The 14,896-nt window shown below is 28.3% G+C and overlaps 1 protein-coding gene across 2 annotated transcripts in view; it reads left to right on the top strand.

Annotated features, from left to right (window-relative positions):
* The window catches only part of LOC129963553 (nose resistant to fluoxetine protein 6-like), an 86,611-nt gene extending 78,593 nt beyond the window's left edge, over positions 1 to 8,018 (top strand). Inside the window, exons 11-15 of one of the 2 annotated variants that reach the window (XM_056078010.1) lie at positions 558 to 680; positions 4,659 to 4,779; positions 5,958 to 6,132; positions 6,660 to 6,802; positions 7,611 to 8,018. In XM_056078010.1, the coding sequence (XP_055933985.1) occupies positions 558 to 680; positions 4,659 to 4,779; positions 5,958 to 6,132; positions 6,660 to 6,802; positions 7,611 to 7,799 (751 nt within the window). In that variant the 3' untranslated portion in view covers positions 7,800 to 8,018. The remainder of the gene's footprint in view (positions 1 to 557; positions 681 to 4,658; positions 4,780 to 5,957; positions 6,133 to 6,659; positions 6,803 to 7,610) is intronic. The other variant, XM_056078011.1, reaches the window with a different exon arrangement.
* The last annotated feature ends 6,878 nt before the right edge of the window (positions 8,019 to 14,896 follow it).

Here is a 14,896-nt window from a genome sequence, read left to right as displayed (position 1 = left end):
ATCAGAACACAATGCGCATGCGTGAATTTTCAACGCCAGTTATGGTAACGCAAATGCGTGAATTTTTCTACACCAGTTGGGGTAACGCTATGCAGATTAGACATTTTTAATTTCCTTTATTCTGTTTTATTTTAATTCAAAAGTACTTCAGAATGAATCTGAAAGATCGATTCATTAACGATGTTTAATTTTAAATGCATAAAACATTAAGAAAATAAACAGAATCGTTTGAAATAATCGGCCGAAAAATAACACTAGCCTCATTAGTGTTGGAAAAAAAACTGAAGTCTTACTCATTTGGCGGTGGGGAAAATGAAAAGATTTTCTTGGCGGGAAAGTTAGTTTTTAATTAATAATTAAAATTCTAATTAAAAATTCAAAAAAGGGGACCCCAGGTGCACATTCCCGCCCTCCAAGGCATACATGTACTTATACATTAACTTAACTTGATTCAACATATTTTCTTCACATTTCTAGACAAACATTATTTGATATCATAAAACTTTCTAATTTTGGTAGTGACTTAATGAATCATTCATTATATTTTTTTCTGATAGATGGCCTAATTTTGGAATTTTTCTGGGATTCATCACGGCTGTTGCAAGTTGTGTTACAACTGCTCTGCTCGTTATTTGGAACGATTTTCCCATGCCTACTCCGGCAATCAACAAGGATATGGAGTGGGTATTTTGTTTTATATCTAAATAACCAAAATTTATTAACTTAAGATACAAAGTAAAATATACAGGTACTTAGACAATGTCTGTTATGTGATCTATCATAACAAATCACACTCTTAAACAATATAACTTTTTGAAAAGTATACACGTATTAATTGCGCTTGTATTGCAATCAACAATTAATACACAATTGAAGAGTATTCCGTATTCGACAAATGAGCGCGGTTACCTGTAGAATTTTAATGACATTTAATAAAACAAATATCTGGAAAATGGAGGTTTGTTCGGCAGGTTTATTTGGAGGAAAATATTTAAATACATATAAATATTCTTAACTCTTACCCCATCTCACATCCATCAGCGCCATTTCAAAAAAGTTTGAGGTACCAGTAGGTTATCATCTTATGGCAACAATGCAAGTACCACAAAAATTTACTAGATGGCGCTGTATGACATTGTGGGCATGAGAGCAGATAGAAAAAGGCTCTAACAGTTAGTTATAAAGATTTGTGTGTGTGTGTGTGTGTGTGTGTGTGTGTGTGTGTGTGTGTGTGTGTGTGTGTGTGTGTGTGTGCAAAATTGCGTTTTCTCAGGAAAGACATATATATAGATAAACATGAAAAGCAAAACCTTATCTAAATATAAAATTTAATGCAAATCGTTAGAGCCGTTTCCGGGATAAACGAAATAAATTTTTATACATACAAGAATTGCTCGTTTAAAGCTTACAAGATCAGTGAAATCTAACTGAATGGCAAAGACTTGATCGAGCATCAGAAAAATGTATGGGAGTCCGAAGCCTTAACCGTAACTCCATCTCTGATACACTTATGCAGATCACAAGTCAATATTTGGTTATAATTTGTGTGTGTGCGTGGGCATCTGTAAAATCTCGTTTTCTCAGGAAAGACACCTACATAGGTAAAGTTGAAAAACAAAACCTTATCTAAATATAAAATCGTTAGAGCCGTTTCTCAGATGCACAAAATAAACAAATAAATTTATATATATACAAGAATTTTCCGTTCAAAATTATAAGATAAAATAATAAACAACATTACTACTGTCTAATGTGGAAATTCACTCTAATCATATGATTGAATGTATTAATGAATATATAATGTACAAACTTTTAAATATTTTTAAATGTAATTTTTTCAAGTCCTAGTAGGGATGTAAAATAAATTTGAAGCTAGCATTTTGTTTAAATGGTCGGGCTTAAATATATTTTCTGATTATCCACCGTATGTTCGCGAATTCGATTATTTAATGTTTTTTGTAAGTAAGAATTTTTAAAATACAAATTTTATTTTCCCTACTCATTTCTGAAATTCATTCATTATCTTATCGGAAATCGTAAAAAAAAAAAAAAAAAAAACATTTTAAAAATAAGATTTTCTAATAGTTCTTGATTGTGCACAAATATGAAAAAATTTAAATACAATTTCAGAAGGTTCATATTTTTTTCGTCAAAGCTGCATTTTTCGAAAAATATTGAACTATCGATTTGAAATTTCTACCAGGTGTAATATATACCAGGGGTGTTTGTGGGACCCCAAAAAATCCCCGGAAACTTTTACGGACTTACTACCGACATTTTGGAGTTTCGAGAAGGGGGGGGGAGAGAGAAATGAAAAATTACGATTATGAAGTATTGAATGACCTAATTATAAAAGTTCAATGAATTACTTTTTTTGCAAAATTAATAACCATTAATTTTGCAAAATTAAGACCTTTGAACCCAGGTCACGTGATCGCACATCTGGTCGAACGAAGTCTCTCCCTTTTTTTTCTGCCGCGCCTACTTGCCGAAAAGAATCCAGAAGAGAATGTCCGAGAACCGGGGGAATGAGTCATAACTCGCAATAAGGAAAGAACAAAAAAGAAGTTTTTCCCCCCTTTTCACGCATTATCACTGCCTTTGGAGAAAGAAAGGAAAAGTTTTCACCACACACACTGACCTTGCGTTTTCTGCTTTCAAAGCAAACAAAATTACCCAGATCAAAATAAATAATTCATTATTATTCCTACTTCCTTTTGAACGACGATCCCCGGAATTTCCGGGTATCGAAGTTCAAAATCCCCGGAATTCCGGGGTTTCCCCGGAGCACAAACACCCCTGATATACTGTATATATATTTAATATGTAACATTTACTCAAATTGAATCAAATTACTCTAAAATAAAAATTACTTTTTAAAATTTACATTTTTAAAATTACTCCTGCCCTAATTAAATTATCGCGAACAATGATTCATTTTATAATTCTTTCCAACATCTAAAGATTTCTGTTTAAAATTTTCCACCTAGATTAACAACTTTTATTTAATAATGAAAAGCCGATGTTTCAATTTCCCTGTTTCCTCTTCCCCTTTTTTCTGGAAATAAACATAGTCTTGTTTTGAACAGCCACTCCAAAAACTTAATGCAAGAATATTGCTATCACATCTCTTTTCCGTATCAAAGCACAATTTGATGAATAGGGCTAATTTCTGTCCTTCTTCCTAAGAAGCATAGCATTTCCGGAAAATAAATCAACACATTTGATGTGTATCGAGTCAGCATGAATTGATTCCATTTGATCAAAAGCTACAAGATCTTTTCGAAAAAGGGGATAAAATGAAATTCTTGTAAATAAAAAACATTTATAGTTAAATATAATAAATATTTACAGAAATGATAACAAAGGGATTCGAATTTGATGCATACACAAACTGAAATGAGTTTTCATAGCGAAAAGGAGTTATATCTTAAATTTTTGGGGTCAAAAATACTACATGGAATCGTAACCTTAAATGAAAATCCAGACTGGAGCAATAAGTGATGTCACTGATGTGTCATGTTCGAAAAACCACTTTATTTATTTAAGTCATATGAACGTTGAAAAAAACACTAGTTTCATTTTTTCTTATTTGACATAAGTCGCTTGTTTGCATATTGCTCGATTTTTTTTTCAATTTGCTATTTAATATTTGGCAAATAGTATATATAAATGAATTTCGAATCCTGTCGCCTAAATAATATGTAACATATTATTTTTGAAGTAGAATGCAGGTTCGAAACAATGAAGAGACTTGGTATTTTTAATTACGTTTTATTCTATTCCGAGTGGCAGGCATGATTATATACAAGAAAACGCAGCGCGGCACACACAGAAGTAAGAAAAGGGAAAAAAAGGGACGAACAGATGATGACTAGCCTTATATAACATATATTTCTGGCCATGCGCCAATTCAATACACGTGTTGACCTTGAGAAGAGAAACGGAAGTATCACTTTCATTCGATACGTAGTTCTGATGGCGCATTAGTTTTAAAGAGGAATTAATTAAACTAAAAGTGGAATTGGATCACGAAATAAGAGAATATTTTTAGAATGAAGTTGCTATGGGCTAAATTAAGATAAAGTTTTGGAAATTAATTTGGATTAAAGAGTTTAGAATATCATTACATACATATATATAATATTTGCATCTAGTACACACACAGATGAAAGATTCTTTTGAATAGCTAGCCCTTTTGGCAGCTATTTAAATCGTTTTTTTTAATTTTAATTATGAGCTTTTTATCAGTGTAACGCCACTTTTGGCAGACACCTAATCATTATCAGAATATATAACATTTTTTGCGACGTACCAGTGAGTCGCTACCCATAGTTTGGAAACCAAGCTCAGCTATATTTATTTAAACAGTATTTTAATGAAGAAAATGAAAAAAAGATCATCTTTATTATCATTTATTCTAATTCTGGACATTCAACTTTTAAAATTATGAACAACTTGTAAAAAATGGTACAAAAGGCAATTTCACACATCGCTACTATTCCATTTAACTTTTTATAATTAAAAAAAATATCTGAATTAAAAAAAAAACCCTGATTGTTGCTTTTATCTAAAAATTTAACCTAAACATGCAATGAATCATTAGACATATATTGTGTAGTATGAGGTATTTATGAAAGATGCTTTTATTTTTTTAGTGTTATGGAAGAGTACAATACGAAAATCTACATCAAACCTTTTTGCCACGTACCAACTTACCTGATAGGAATGGCTTTCGCTTTTCTCGTGTTAAAATATAAAGACAAACAAATAGGAAAGGTGAGTTTTCATGTTCAATTTTGAATATCACTATCCCCATGCAGAAGTAATGAAAAAATCAAAATTTGTTTCATTTAAAAAAAAAAATATTGTGAATCAATATTTACAGTTGTAAACATTCTGGTTATGAAACTCGGAGGAAAAAGTAACGACATTTAGGCAATATCTTATCTAAAAGTTCTTAGATTTGCAAATTTTTTATACATGTTTTTTATGTAACTTTCCTTAAAATATATTATAGCTTTTAATCGAATATATATATGTCTAAAAATTATATAAGGATAAAACAGACCTTTATTTATTACGTAAACAATTTAAATCCGTTGCAAATAATTCTATTTAAAGGCAGTAGGAGTGATATTCCAAAAAAATTTTTCATACTCTTCAATAAAAATCTTATCTCCTTTTTCCATACAAAACTGTACACCTTGAGAACGCCGCGAATACCTTGCATGGCATTGGCGACTGATAGTTACGAAATGTAGATAAAATGGTATGAAAGTAGCCTTTTATTGAATCTACACAAGAATATGTATTTGGAAAGCTTGTGGTGATTGCTTATAAGCCAGTTAACAACTACGCTGCACAAGCAATTGCTTTTGTATCATGGTCATATTACAGACTGCGAACCACAAGGTCCCAGGTTCTATCCTCGCGCAATTCAAACCACCACATTGGTGACCTCGAAGGATGATCCTTCGTACAGCTAATACATCACCACTCAACAGCCATATTATTCGTCTCAATGGAGAGAGAGTCTGTGGTGAAAGCTTATAAGCCAGTTAACAACTATGCTACACGAGCAACTGCTTTTGTATCATGGTCATGTTACTGGACTGTGAACTACAAGGTCACAGGTTCTATCCCAGCTCAAAATAATCCGCCACAAGCTTTTTTGCCAGCTGGTTGACGCCAAAATTTAATATGAATCTATAGTTTTAGTCACAAGGTAACATGCTAAATTTCATAGCTTTAAGTCATTGCACTTACAAGTTATTGACTTTATATACATGCAAAAGTACAGACAGACGAAAGGCATTTTGACAGATTTGGTTCCAAATCTGAAAGTATTTTAACACTTAATATATATATTTTTAAACTTAATGTTTCAAAAGTATTATTTTTTAACCTCATGATTTATTTTTACATAAAATATATTTTGTGTATTTTTTTTCAAGGGATGCCAAATTTTAGGTTGGTTTCTGGCAATATTGGGAGCTTTATCTTCGGTTTATGGTATATATGGGCCATCAGAGAGTGTGGAAGTCAGGGCATTTTACTTGTCCTGTTACAGGATAGGTTGGACTCTGAGCATTGGGTGGCTTACATTTATTTGTATCACAGGTAGAGGAGGTGAGTTCATTTGTTAGCATTTAAAAATAATAGTTATAATCCTGAATATGTTTCTCTTGTATTTTTAAATAATTAAACATTTTTGAATAGAATTTAAATTTCAACATTAGTAATACATATTTGTAATCTTAAGTTGTATTTAAAATAATACAACTTGAGATGACGACTGCATAATTGCATGGCTTCCTTCCCTAAAACTAGGATTTGTAAATACAATGTGGTGAAAGCTTATAAGCCAGTTAACAGCTACGCTACACGAACAGTTGCTTTTGTATCGTGGTCATGTTACTGGGCTACAAACCACAAGGTCCCAGGTTCTATCCGCGCTCCATTCCAATCCGCTACAACATAAATGATGCCATTTGCAAATGCTGCTAGTGCTTGAAGCTTTGTTAGCATTGTCGATTTCATTTACTATTGACTAAATACAGGAATTGCTGATCACTTGAGGAATGATTTTAAGAAAAGATGTATTCGATTGTCTAATTTTTGTATTAATTGAACTCAAATCGATATTCCTTTTCTAGGTATTGTGAATCGTCTTTTGTCGTGGAACGTTTTTATCCCTTTGGGTCATCTGAGTTATCTTGTGTATCTTCTTCATCCACTTATCATGTTGTACAGAACAGCATCTATGAGAGAACGAATTAGTTATGGACATACTGAACTGGTTAGTATAATTAAAACCTTATTTATTTTTGAAATAGATAGTATCCTATAAATGGTCAGCTTTAGTTATTAGCTTGTTCGCATGTAATATTGGCTTTCCTAGCTATTAAATATGGAATTAATTTATTTAAAATTTCATCTTATTATTTGATAAAACAGAAAATATGAATTTAATGGACAAAAATTACAATACGCAGTAATCACAAACACAAATTACAATACGCAGTAATTACAAACGATCAAACTAATTTTGGTATTTAAATTTACAATGATTTTTTCCCAGTCTTTAAGAGTAAGTACACCAAATTTCATCAAGACAAGACACAAACTATAGAATTATCTAAAAATAGATACAAACATCCATCTTTATATATATGTAGATAATTAGATCAAGATCTCAAAAATACTTTTCCATCATCCATCAGAAAAAAGTCTATCAATCTAATTTGCTTCATAAATAACTTTATGACTTTGAAAATGGTGGAAAAACAGTTTTCCTTGATATTAAACTCCAGAATCCTATAATAATAAGGCATCACAATTAAGAAATTAAAAATAGAAAACTATATATGCAGAAGTCAATTTTAAATATTGTTATGGGACTCTTATAAATGCAACTGTCGCATAAAATATAAGCATATAATAAATACACCAGAAAGTAAAAAAGGATTCCCGGTTCTTTTAACTAAAATAATTGCAGCAAAGAAATTTCAATAATCAATGATATAAATTGCTTTTTATTTTTAATTCTTTGCCTCGTTAAATCGTCGTTTTTTTTTAAGTAGTGAATATTTTATTGCATTTTACAGGTGTTCGAGTTCCTGACATACACTGTAATAGCTTTTTTCCTCGCATATATTGGGCACATAGCCGTGGAGAAGCCATTTTTAATTTTAGAAGGAATATTTTTCCGAAAACGACCATCAGAAAACCTCAAAAAGCCTGCTAATTCTAAAGAACCTGTGTTAACATGCCAAATTAAAACGGTTCCAGCATGAAAGGATTTACCACTACTGACGACAATTTCACTGTTAAACAAATTTTTCATTTTGACTCATACTTTTGAGATTTTAAAGTTGGAAAAAGTACGAAAATCGAAAAGAGAAAACAGCATTGTTTTTCAAAATTAAACTATTTTAAAGCATATAAGAAATTTGATTAGTATACAAACTACTAATTCGACAATTGAAGTTTTAAAAAATGAATTCTGCAATTTAACAATGCTGTAACAATTAACCAATTAATAGAAAGATTATATATAAAATCAAAGTAAAAAAACAAATAAATTAATATCAAAACCCTGGATGAAAAATAATGTTGTAAAAAACAAACTCTTGATTAAATGTATTTATTTACAAACGGCGGTAAAAAAATTAAATATAGCAAAAAATCATTTAAAAATTATATTTCACGCTTATTTTAATTTGTATATAGTTATGCATATAGTTTTGTCTTGTTTAGGAATTGATTAAATGTTCTTTTTTTATATATAAATGACATATATTCCTGCATATTTATTTGTCAAAATTCATTGAAATGACCATGTTGTAACATTTAGATACTATTCTAGTCATATTGTATATTTTCTTTATAAAGAAAATAAAATAGCTTGTTTTTGTAATTGAGATTTGATTTTAAGTATTTTCTTATATATTGTATATACTTGGATTTAATTTTTAAAAAATAGAAATTTACATTCACAGTTCAAAATAGTCGTTTCTAAAATATACTACACGAAACAAATAATTACGTAACTAAAGTTATACTTGATTTTGTAACATTTGATAAATAAAAAAATTTTTTAAAAAAAAAGAATTTTTAATTGCAAAAGAAATGCAACGATATTTTCAGGACTCCCCACTTTCAGAACTTTCCGAGCAAGAAAACACCAATTTTAAAATAATGCTCATCTGTGAACATGCAGTTCAAAACTGCAATAAGCTAGATGGATGGCATTTGGTGAGAATTTTTAAAATTTTGGTAAAAATTAGTCTATTGTTCATTCGTATGAAAGTGAACATAAGATAAACAGATGGGATTTGACAAATGGCTTTATTATCATAACTATAGTTTTACATCAAATTTTTAATTTAATCCCTTCTTCACTGCTAAATGATCTATGTATTCATATATATGTGTACGCAATACAAGTTGGATGGAATATGGTATGTGTCTTTAAAATTATAGATATCACATTTTTAACAAAACAATAAAATAATCTTAATTTAATCAAATAAAATGCAACGTTTAAAAAAAAGAAGAAAAAAATCAGGATTATGAATAGAAAAATGAATTACAATTTTAACTTACTGATTTCGTGTAACTAAATTTTTAAAGGTAATTTGAATTTAACCTCATTAATGTCTCATTATGAGCCTTGGTGAAATAACGAGAGCTGAATCTGATCCGCCTTCCCTTTTAAATTTCCACACTACACCAAATGGAGGACAAAAGACCATGTCATATTTACGCTGGAACTGAATATCGGGCCAGCATTTCTAAAATCATGAAGCTGGGACTTATCGAGATGAACACTGCGATCCCAGTTGCTTTAGTTTTCTAGAAGCACAGTGAAACCAAAAATAACAGCTTGTATGACAAGCAATTCATGTATAAAACAACAACCAAAACTGGAAAATAACATACGTTAAAAAAATTAGTAACATAATTAGAATTGTATAAGAAAGTGGAATTTCTGAATATTCATCTTTAAAATCAATGTGTGCTATAAGAGCGTTTGATAATAAAATATTTCATTTATAAAATGAAATTTAATATATTTGTAAATCATGAACACCATTCTGCAATAAATACGTATTCGAAGTTCAAGCAGATCAAGTCCTCTATCACCAGAAATATGAGAAATTAACAATTATATATTTTTTAAAGAATTAATTTTAGGTGCTCAATAATATAACATGCGAAGTTGACAAAATTGTGTTCTTTCTTTTAAGCGAGACGCCTTTGAAGACAGTTGGTACACCGAGATTAACGGTTCAAATGGTTTAAAATTTCAATTCAATATTTTGTAAACTTTGTTCTTGATTTCTTCAGTAAAATCTTTTTTAACTTCATATTTTTAAAAACGAATCTTATATTATTTTAGAAATCTTACAATTTCTCTTTCATTGTGTAATGTATTTACATTTTATACATCCTAATATATCACAAGAGAAAGCAGTAATGCTTAAAAATGAGGGTAACAATTTTTTTTTTTGAAAAAAAAAGTCAAAAATTGGTTTAATTTTTTAATTAATTAAAATTTTAAAAATACCATTCCGAAGTGCATATTCCCACGAAATTTGGTATATTGAGGTCAGCTTGGTTTATAGAGCACTGACATATATTCACAAACAAATGTACACAAGCACATACATCTTTGTTATAATAACTAATGACTAAGAAAAATGTTTATACTAATTTTGTTCGTATCAAAATAAAATTCAAAATTTTTTAAATCATCTATGTTCAAGGTAATAGTTCATAATAAACGAATCTTTCATTTTTCTGTCATCTGAAAAAATTAGGTATTGATAAGGTTCTCTCTCTCACACACACAAATGTCCAAGCGAAAACAGCACAATATTTACAATGATCTTTAAAGAGCTGCATCAAATCGTCACCGTCTTTAATGTCACTAAATTTATCGATTATTTTAGGTGGATGGCGAAGTTATGTTGGATAAAGATAGGCGTTTTCTAACGGGAGAAATACGCGTTCAAACGAAATTACTCAATAATCAAAATCTTCTTATATTCTGTAACACTTATCTGTTTCATATACATTTTATTTTTCATTTCGAAAAATACTTCCGAACTGATTCAAAACATACATTTATTCTAATTCTGCACATTCTCTCTCCTACAGAATTTTTATAATCAATACAATGTTCTAATAATCTAAACAGGTTTATAATCTCAGAATACCACGTTTGATTGTATGGTGGAAGTACAAAAACTTCTTACCTTAAAATATTTATCATTTACTAAATCAATTGTGCAGTATGATGTTGAGTATTATAATATTTAAAAATGACTTGCTACTTTTAATTGATGCAAATCATTTATCTAAATGATAACAGATGACTATAGCAATAATTTACAATTTGTTTCTAATTATTTGCTGTAAATTATCGCTTCTCCTTGTGTATTCTTTGATCTAAGATTAAAATGCACACAATTGTACTTACCATTCCATCTTCCACTTTGGTTCTCTATAAAAATAAGCTTCTCTTTAGTCTCTCAATCATTGTCTCTTACATATAACATTAGCATAAAATATTGTTAAGTGCGAATCACATTTCGGCTTCAAAGAAGGTTCAACATCGTTTCGAATGTCCACTGAAGTGAAGTTCGTGCAAACTTTGTTTGAGCGAAACATCAGCCAGAACAGATTCGGTTTTGTCTATTGATCAAAGGACTGTTTGAAAGAAAAACAGCTTGTCACAATATGTGAATTGTGGCAACTCATATGCATAAAGTAAAAGTTTTTGTAGATTTCATTGCTTGTCTTGACAATCTTTATTTCAATTCTGCTTTTATACTACTAGCATCTGCATCTTTATTATATTTATAAAAAATGATAGATGGAAATTTCTTTATAAGCCAATTAAACTTGTCGCCTATCCGTTGAATGTGAAACTTTTCTGCTTACAAGAAATTTGCTTCAATTTTTTGACATTAATGAAATTGTGAAAATTATAAATACCCTGGTTTAGGAAATGAGTGACGGATGTAATAATTAGAAGGTTCTATACTTTCTGTTTAATACTATGATAATCTTGCTTTCAGGGAGTCTCAAATGTATTAAAGTTACCAGAAGTTGATTAATCAAATGGCGACATTGACAGATTTCAATGCTATAAAGTACATTTTTATGAATATAATTTTTAATTTCCAACATAAAATGAAACTATCAAAGTTAATTTAATTAATTCAAAAATGATCATAGCATTGGTGCAAGTTAAACTGATACATTTCACATACTCTTCTCTGTTTTTATTAAAAAAGATAGTTTTTTTTTTTTTTTCAATTTTATGATACAAAAAAAGAATCTACTTTATCACACAGTAACTTCTTCACTTGATTGAATTTTTTAAAAATATATATTAAGTTTTGTAGAATAATACCTAGTGTTAATAGATAGTTCTGTTCAGCATTAATACTGTACATCCTCTAGAATATATATATGCACATAAAATATCTACAGTTAAATAATTTTTTCATAGTTTATTAAGCATAAATCAATACAAAGATAGTACATTCAGGCTTAGTGTCATAAGTATATTATTGTGCAGTTCATCTAAAAAATTCAACAAAAAGAAACAACAATTTTTAACAAGGAGATAAAGCTATGTATTTAACCCTTTCACAACTAAAAAAAATGAGAGAAAGAAAGAGAAGGGAATAATTGTAAAAAAGGATGGGGGAGTCAAATTTCTGTTAGAGGGGAAAAAAATTCATGACTATCAAGTTTTATTTCGTTGAAATCTTTTAAACACTTTCAATTAAGGAAAATTCATAACTTTTACAGAAAGCAAAATGTAAAACATCATTACAGATTTTTCCATCCCACTTTGGTTTTTAAATTCAGTCGTGTAAAAAAAAAAAAAAAAAAAAAACACCTTTTGATTTTTATATTATCTAAGATACAAATCTCTAACACAAAAATTAGAGCTATTTCATTCTATATATTTAGTAAAAAATAAAAATCATTCAATGCATGTGTCTTGAGATATTTTATATCTAAAAAGCAGTGAAAGGGTTAAACACAAAAATAAAAAATAATTTTTGAATTTTTCAGAAATAAAATAATTGCAAAACAATTAAAAACAAATTTCGAATAAATTTCAGAGAAATCATAACAAAGTTATTTTTTTTTGTAAATATAATACTCGCATGGAAGTGCATATAAAAATATGAGTGCATCAGTGCCATCTTCAGATGCTGAAGCATGGGAAAAGGCACATTTTAAATATTTACATTCGACTAGACTTTATAAAACACATATGGCAAATTAAATGACATTAAAAACCAAATATAATACAATTTTTTTCAAACCCACAACCAATAAATGACAGCACAGTAAGTAGCATTAATAAGTAGTAAAATTCCAGAAAAAAAATCAGAAAGACCACAACCAGATCCTTAAAAAGGCTTGCTTAATATACAATCACAGTTATATCAACAGATTACTAAGAAAACGGTAAACTAATAGATAAACACATTTAAATATAAAAAAAAAGCATGTTCATACAAAATACCTCACATAATAAACAAAATCTCCAATATTAGAATATATAATATTTATAATGCACATCAGTTTGAAAGGATTTCATTAGAAATGTGCAAAACACACCATTCAATTCAAAAGTAACATTTCCCCCTTAAAGAAAATTATTTATTAAATTTTTTGGAGTAATGAAGGAAAAAAAAATGTGATTAATATTTTAAAATTGGAATATATATTTAAGGAAAGGATTATAATCTTAAAAGTTTAATAAGGATAAAAAACTTAAAAGTTTAATAATTAGGCTTACAGATGTTCATATTAAAATTTATAAAAATTATAACAAAGTGCATATAAAATCATCAATAATTTGAAGGCATTTAAATTTACTGAAAAATTAAAAATTAAAGAGCATTGATTAAATAATTAGCAATTATCCTTATACATATTGAAAAGTTCAATTATTTATTAAAAATAATGTTTATTGGAAGATAATGATTCCCTGAGTAAACAGAAGCTATATTAACAGATCTAAAACCTTCTCTATTAATATTAACAGGCATTAAAGGTTAAAATTAATTTGTACGTTAATTATAATGAGGTACAAGTAGAAAAAAAATAGCACCTAGATCCTATAAGGTTTCTCATCATTAAAAAAAAAAAAATCTTAAATAGTATATGATATTCTTGTTATTACTATAAAAAAATTATAAATTTCAAATGGATTGATTACAATTTATGGGTAAAACTCATGAACAGCTTTCAAAGATGAATGGCATGAATTTAGTTTTTTTAATGTACCATTTGGTTATTTCTTAAATAATCAAGACATACATTAAAAGAATGATAATTATAATGATAATTATATTATTCAAATAATTATCTAAATCACAATTTTATTTTCAAAATTTTTTTATTTCAAAAGAATATTTTGTTTCCTTTGTAATGTTTAAAATTCATTAAATCAGCCTATTTCAGAGCCTCACACTTTCATTTACATTATAAAACTTATATTAATATCTTGATTTTATGGATTCAGTGTATTGTGGAAGAATAACAAGATGGATATTGATGGATAACAAGGAAGAATAACATTCATAAGGGTTAACTAATTATGGATCAGATTATTGATACTTAAGATGAAACATTTGAGATTAAGAATTATTATTTGTATATTAAAAAAATCCATAGAAAATATTTCTTCAAAAATTCCATGTTTCACTTAAATAGAAAAAAGTATTGTTTAAAAATTCCACTGAAGTTTCTCAATCAAAATAATTGGTTGTTTACAGGCTAACATATTATATCTGGGCCTTTCTATTAGAGATTATCTTCTTTTACAAAACTTGTTACAAACATGTTTATGAAGAGGAACAATAATGAAAATGAGAGATTTTCCACCCTTAAAAATCTTAATGAAATATATATCTAATTCAAAGGGTATTCAAATGATGAAAACAGCAATATATGAAACCACTTCTTTTGATTATTAAAAATATTTTAAATAAAGTTTATAAAATTATAGGTTAATGAGCATGATAAATGACTAAATATTTTTAAAGCTTATTATGGTCTTACTTTCCATATTTTCAAAAATAATGCATCAGATTTTAGCAAAATTTCATTCAGTCATTTTTTGCATAAAGCTGCAATAAAATCATTATATGCCTGAATTTATAAATACCTCAAATACAAATTTATAAATTATTAAATAATTTCAATTTAATAATTGAAAATGATTTAGTAAAACAAAATATGGTAAATGTTAAATAAATAAGTGAATATTAATCACAAATAAAAATTTACTATGCAGAATAATTAATTTCCATAATCAATATTTTCTCTTAATACACACAACATGAAAAAA

The sequence above is a fragment of the Argiope bruennichi genome, chromosome 3, assembly GCF_947563725.1.
Source record: "Argiope bruennichi chromosome 3, qqArgBrue1.1, whole genome shotgun sequence".
NCBI classification, from domain to species: domain Eukaryota; kingdom Metazoa; phylum Arthropoda; class Arachnida; order Araneae; family Araneidae; genus Argiope; species Argiope bruennichi.
Note: the sequence above shows the minus strand (reverse complement) of the source record. Positions and strands in the feature narration are given on the sequence as shown.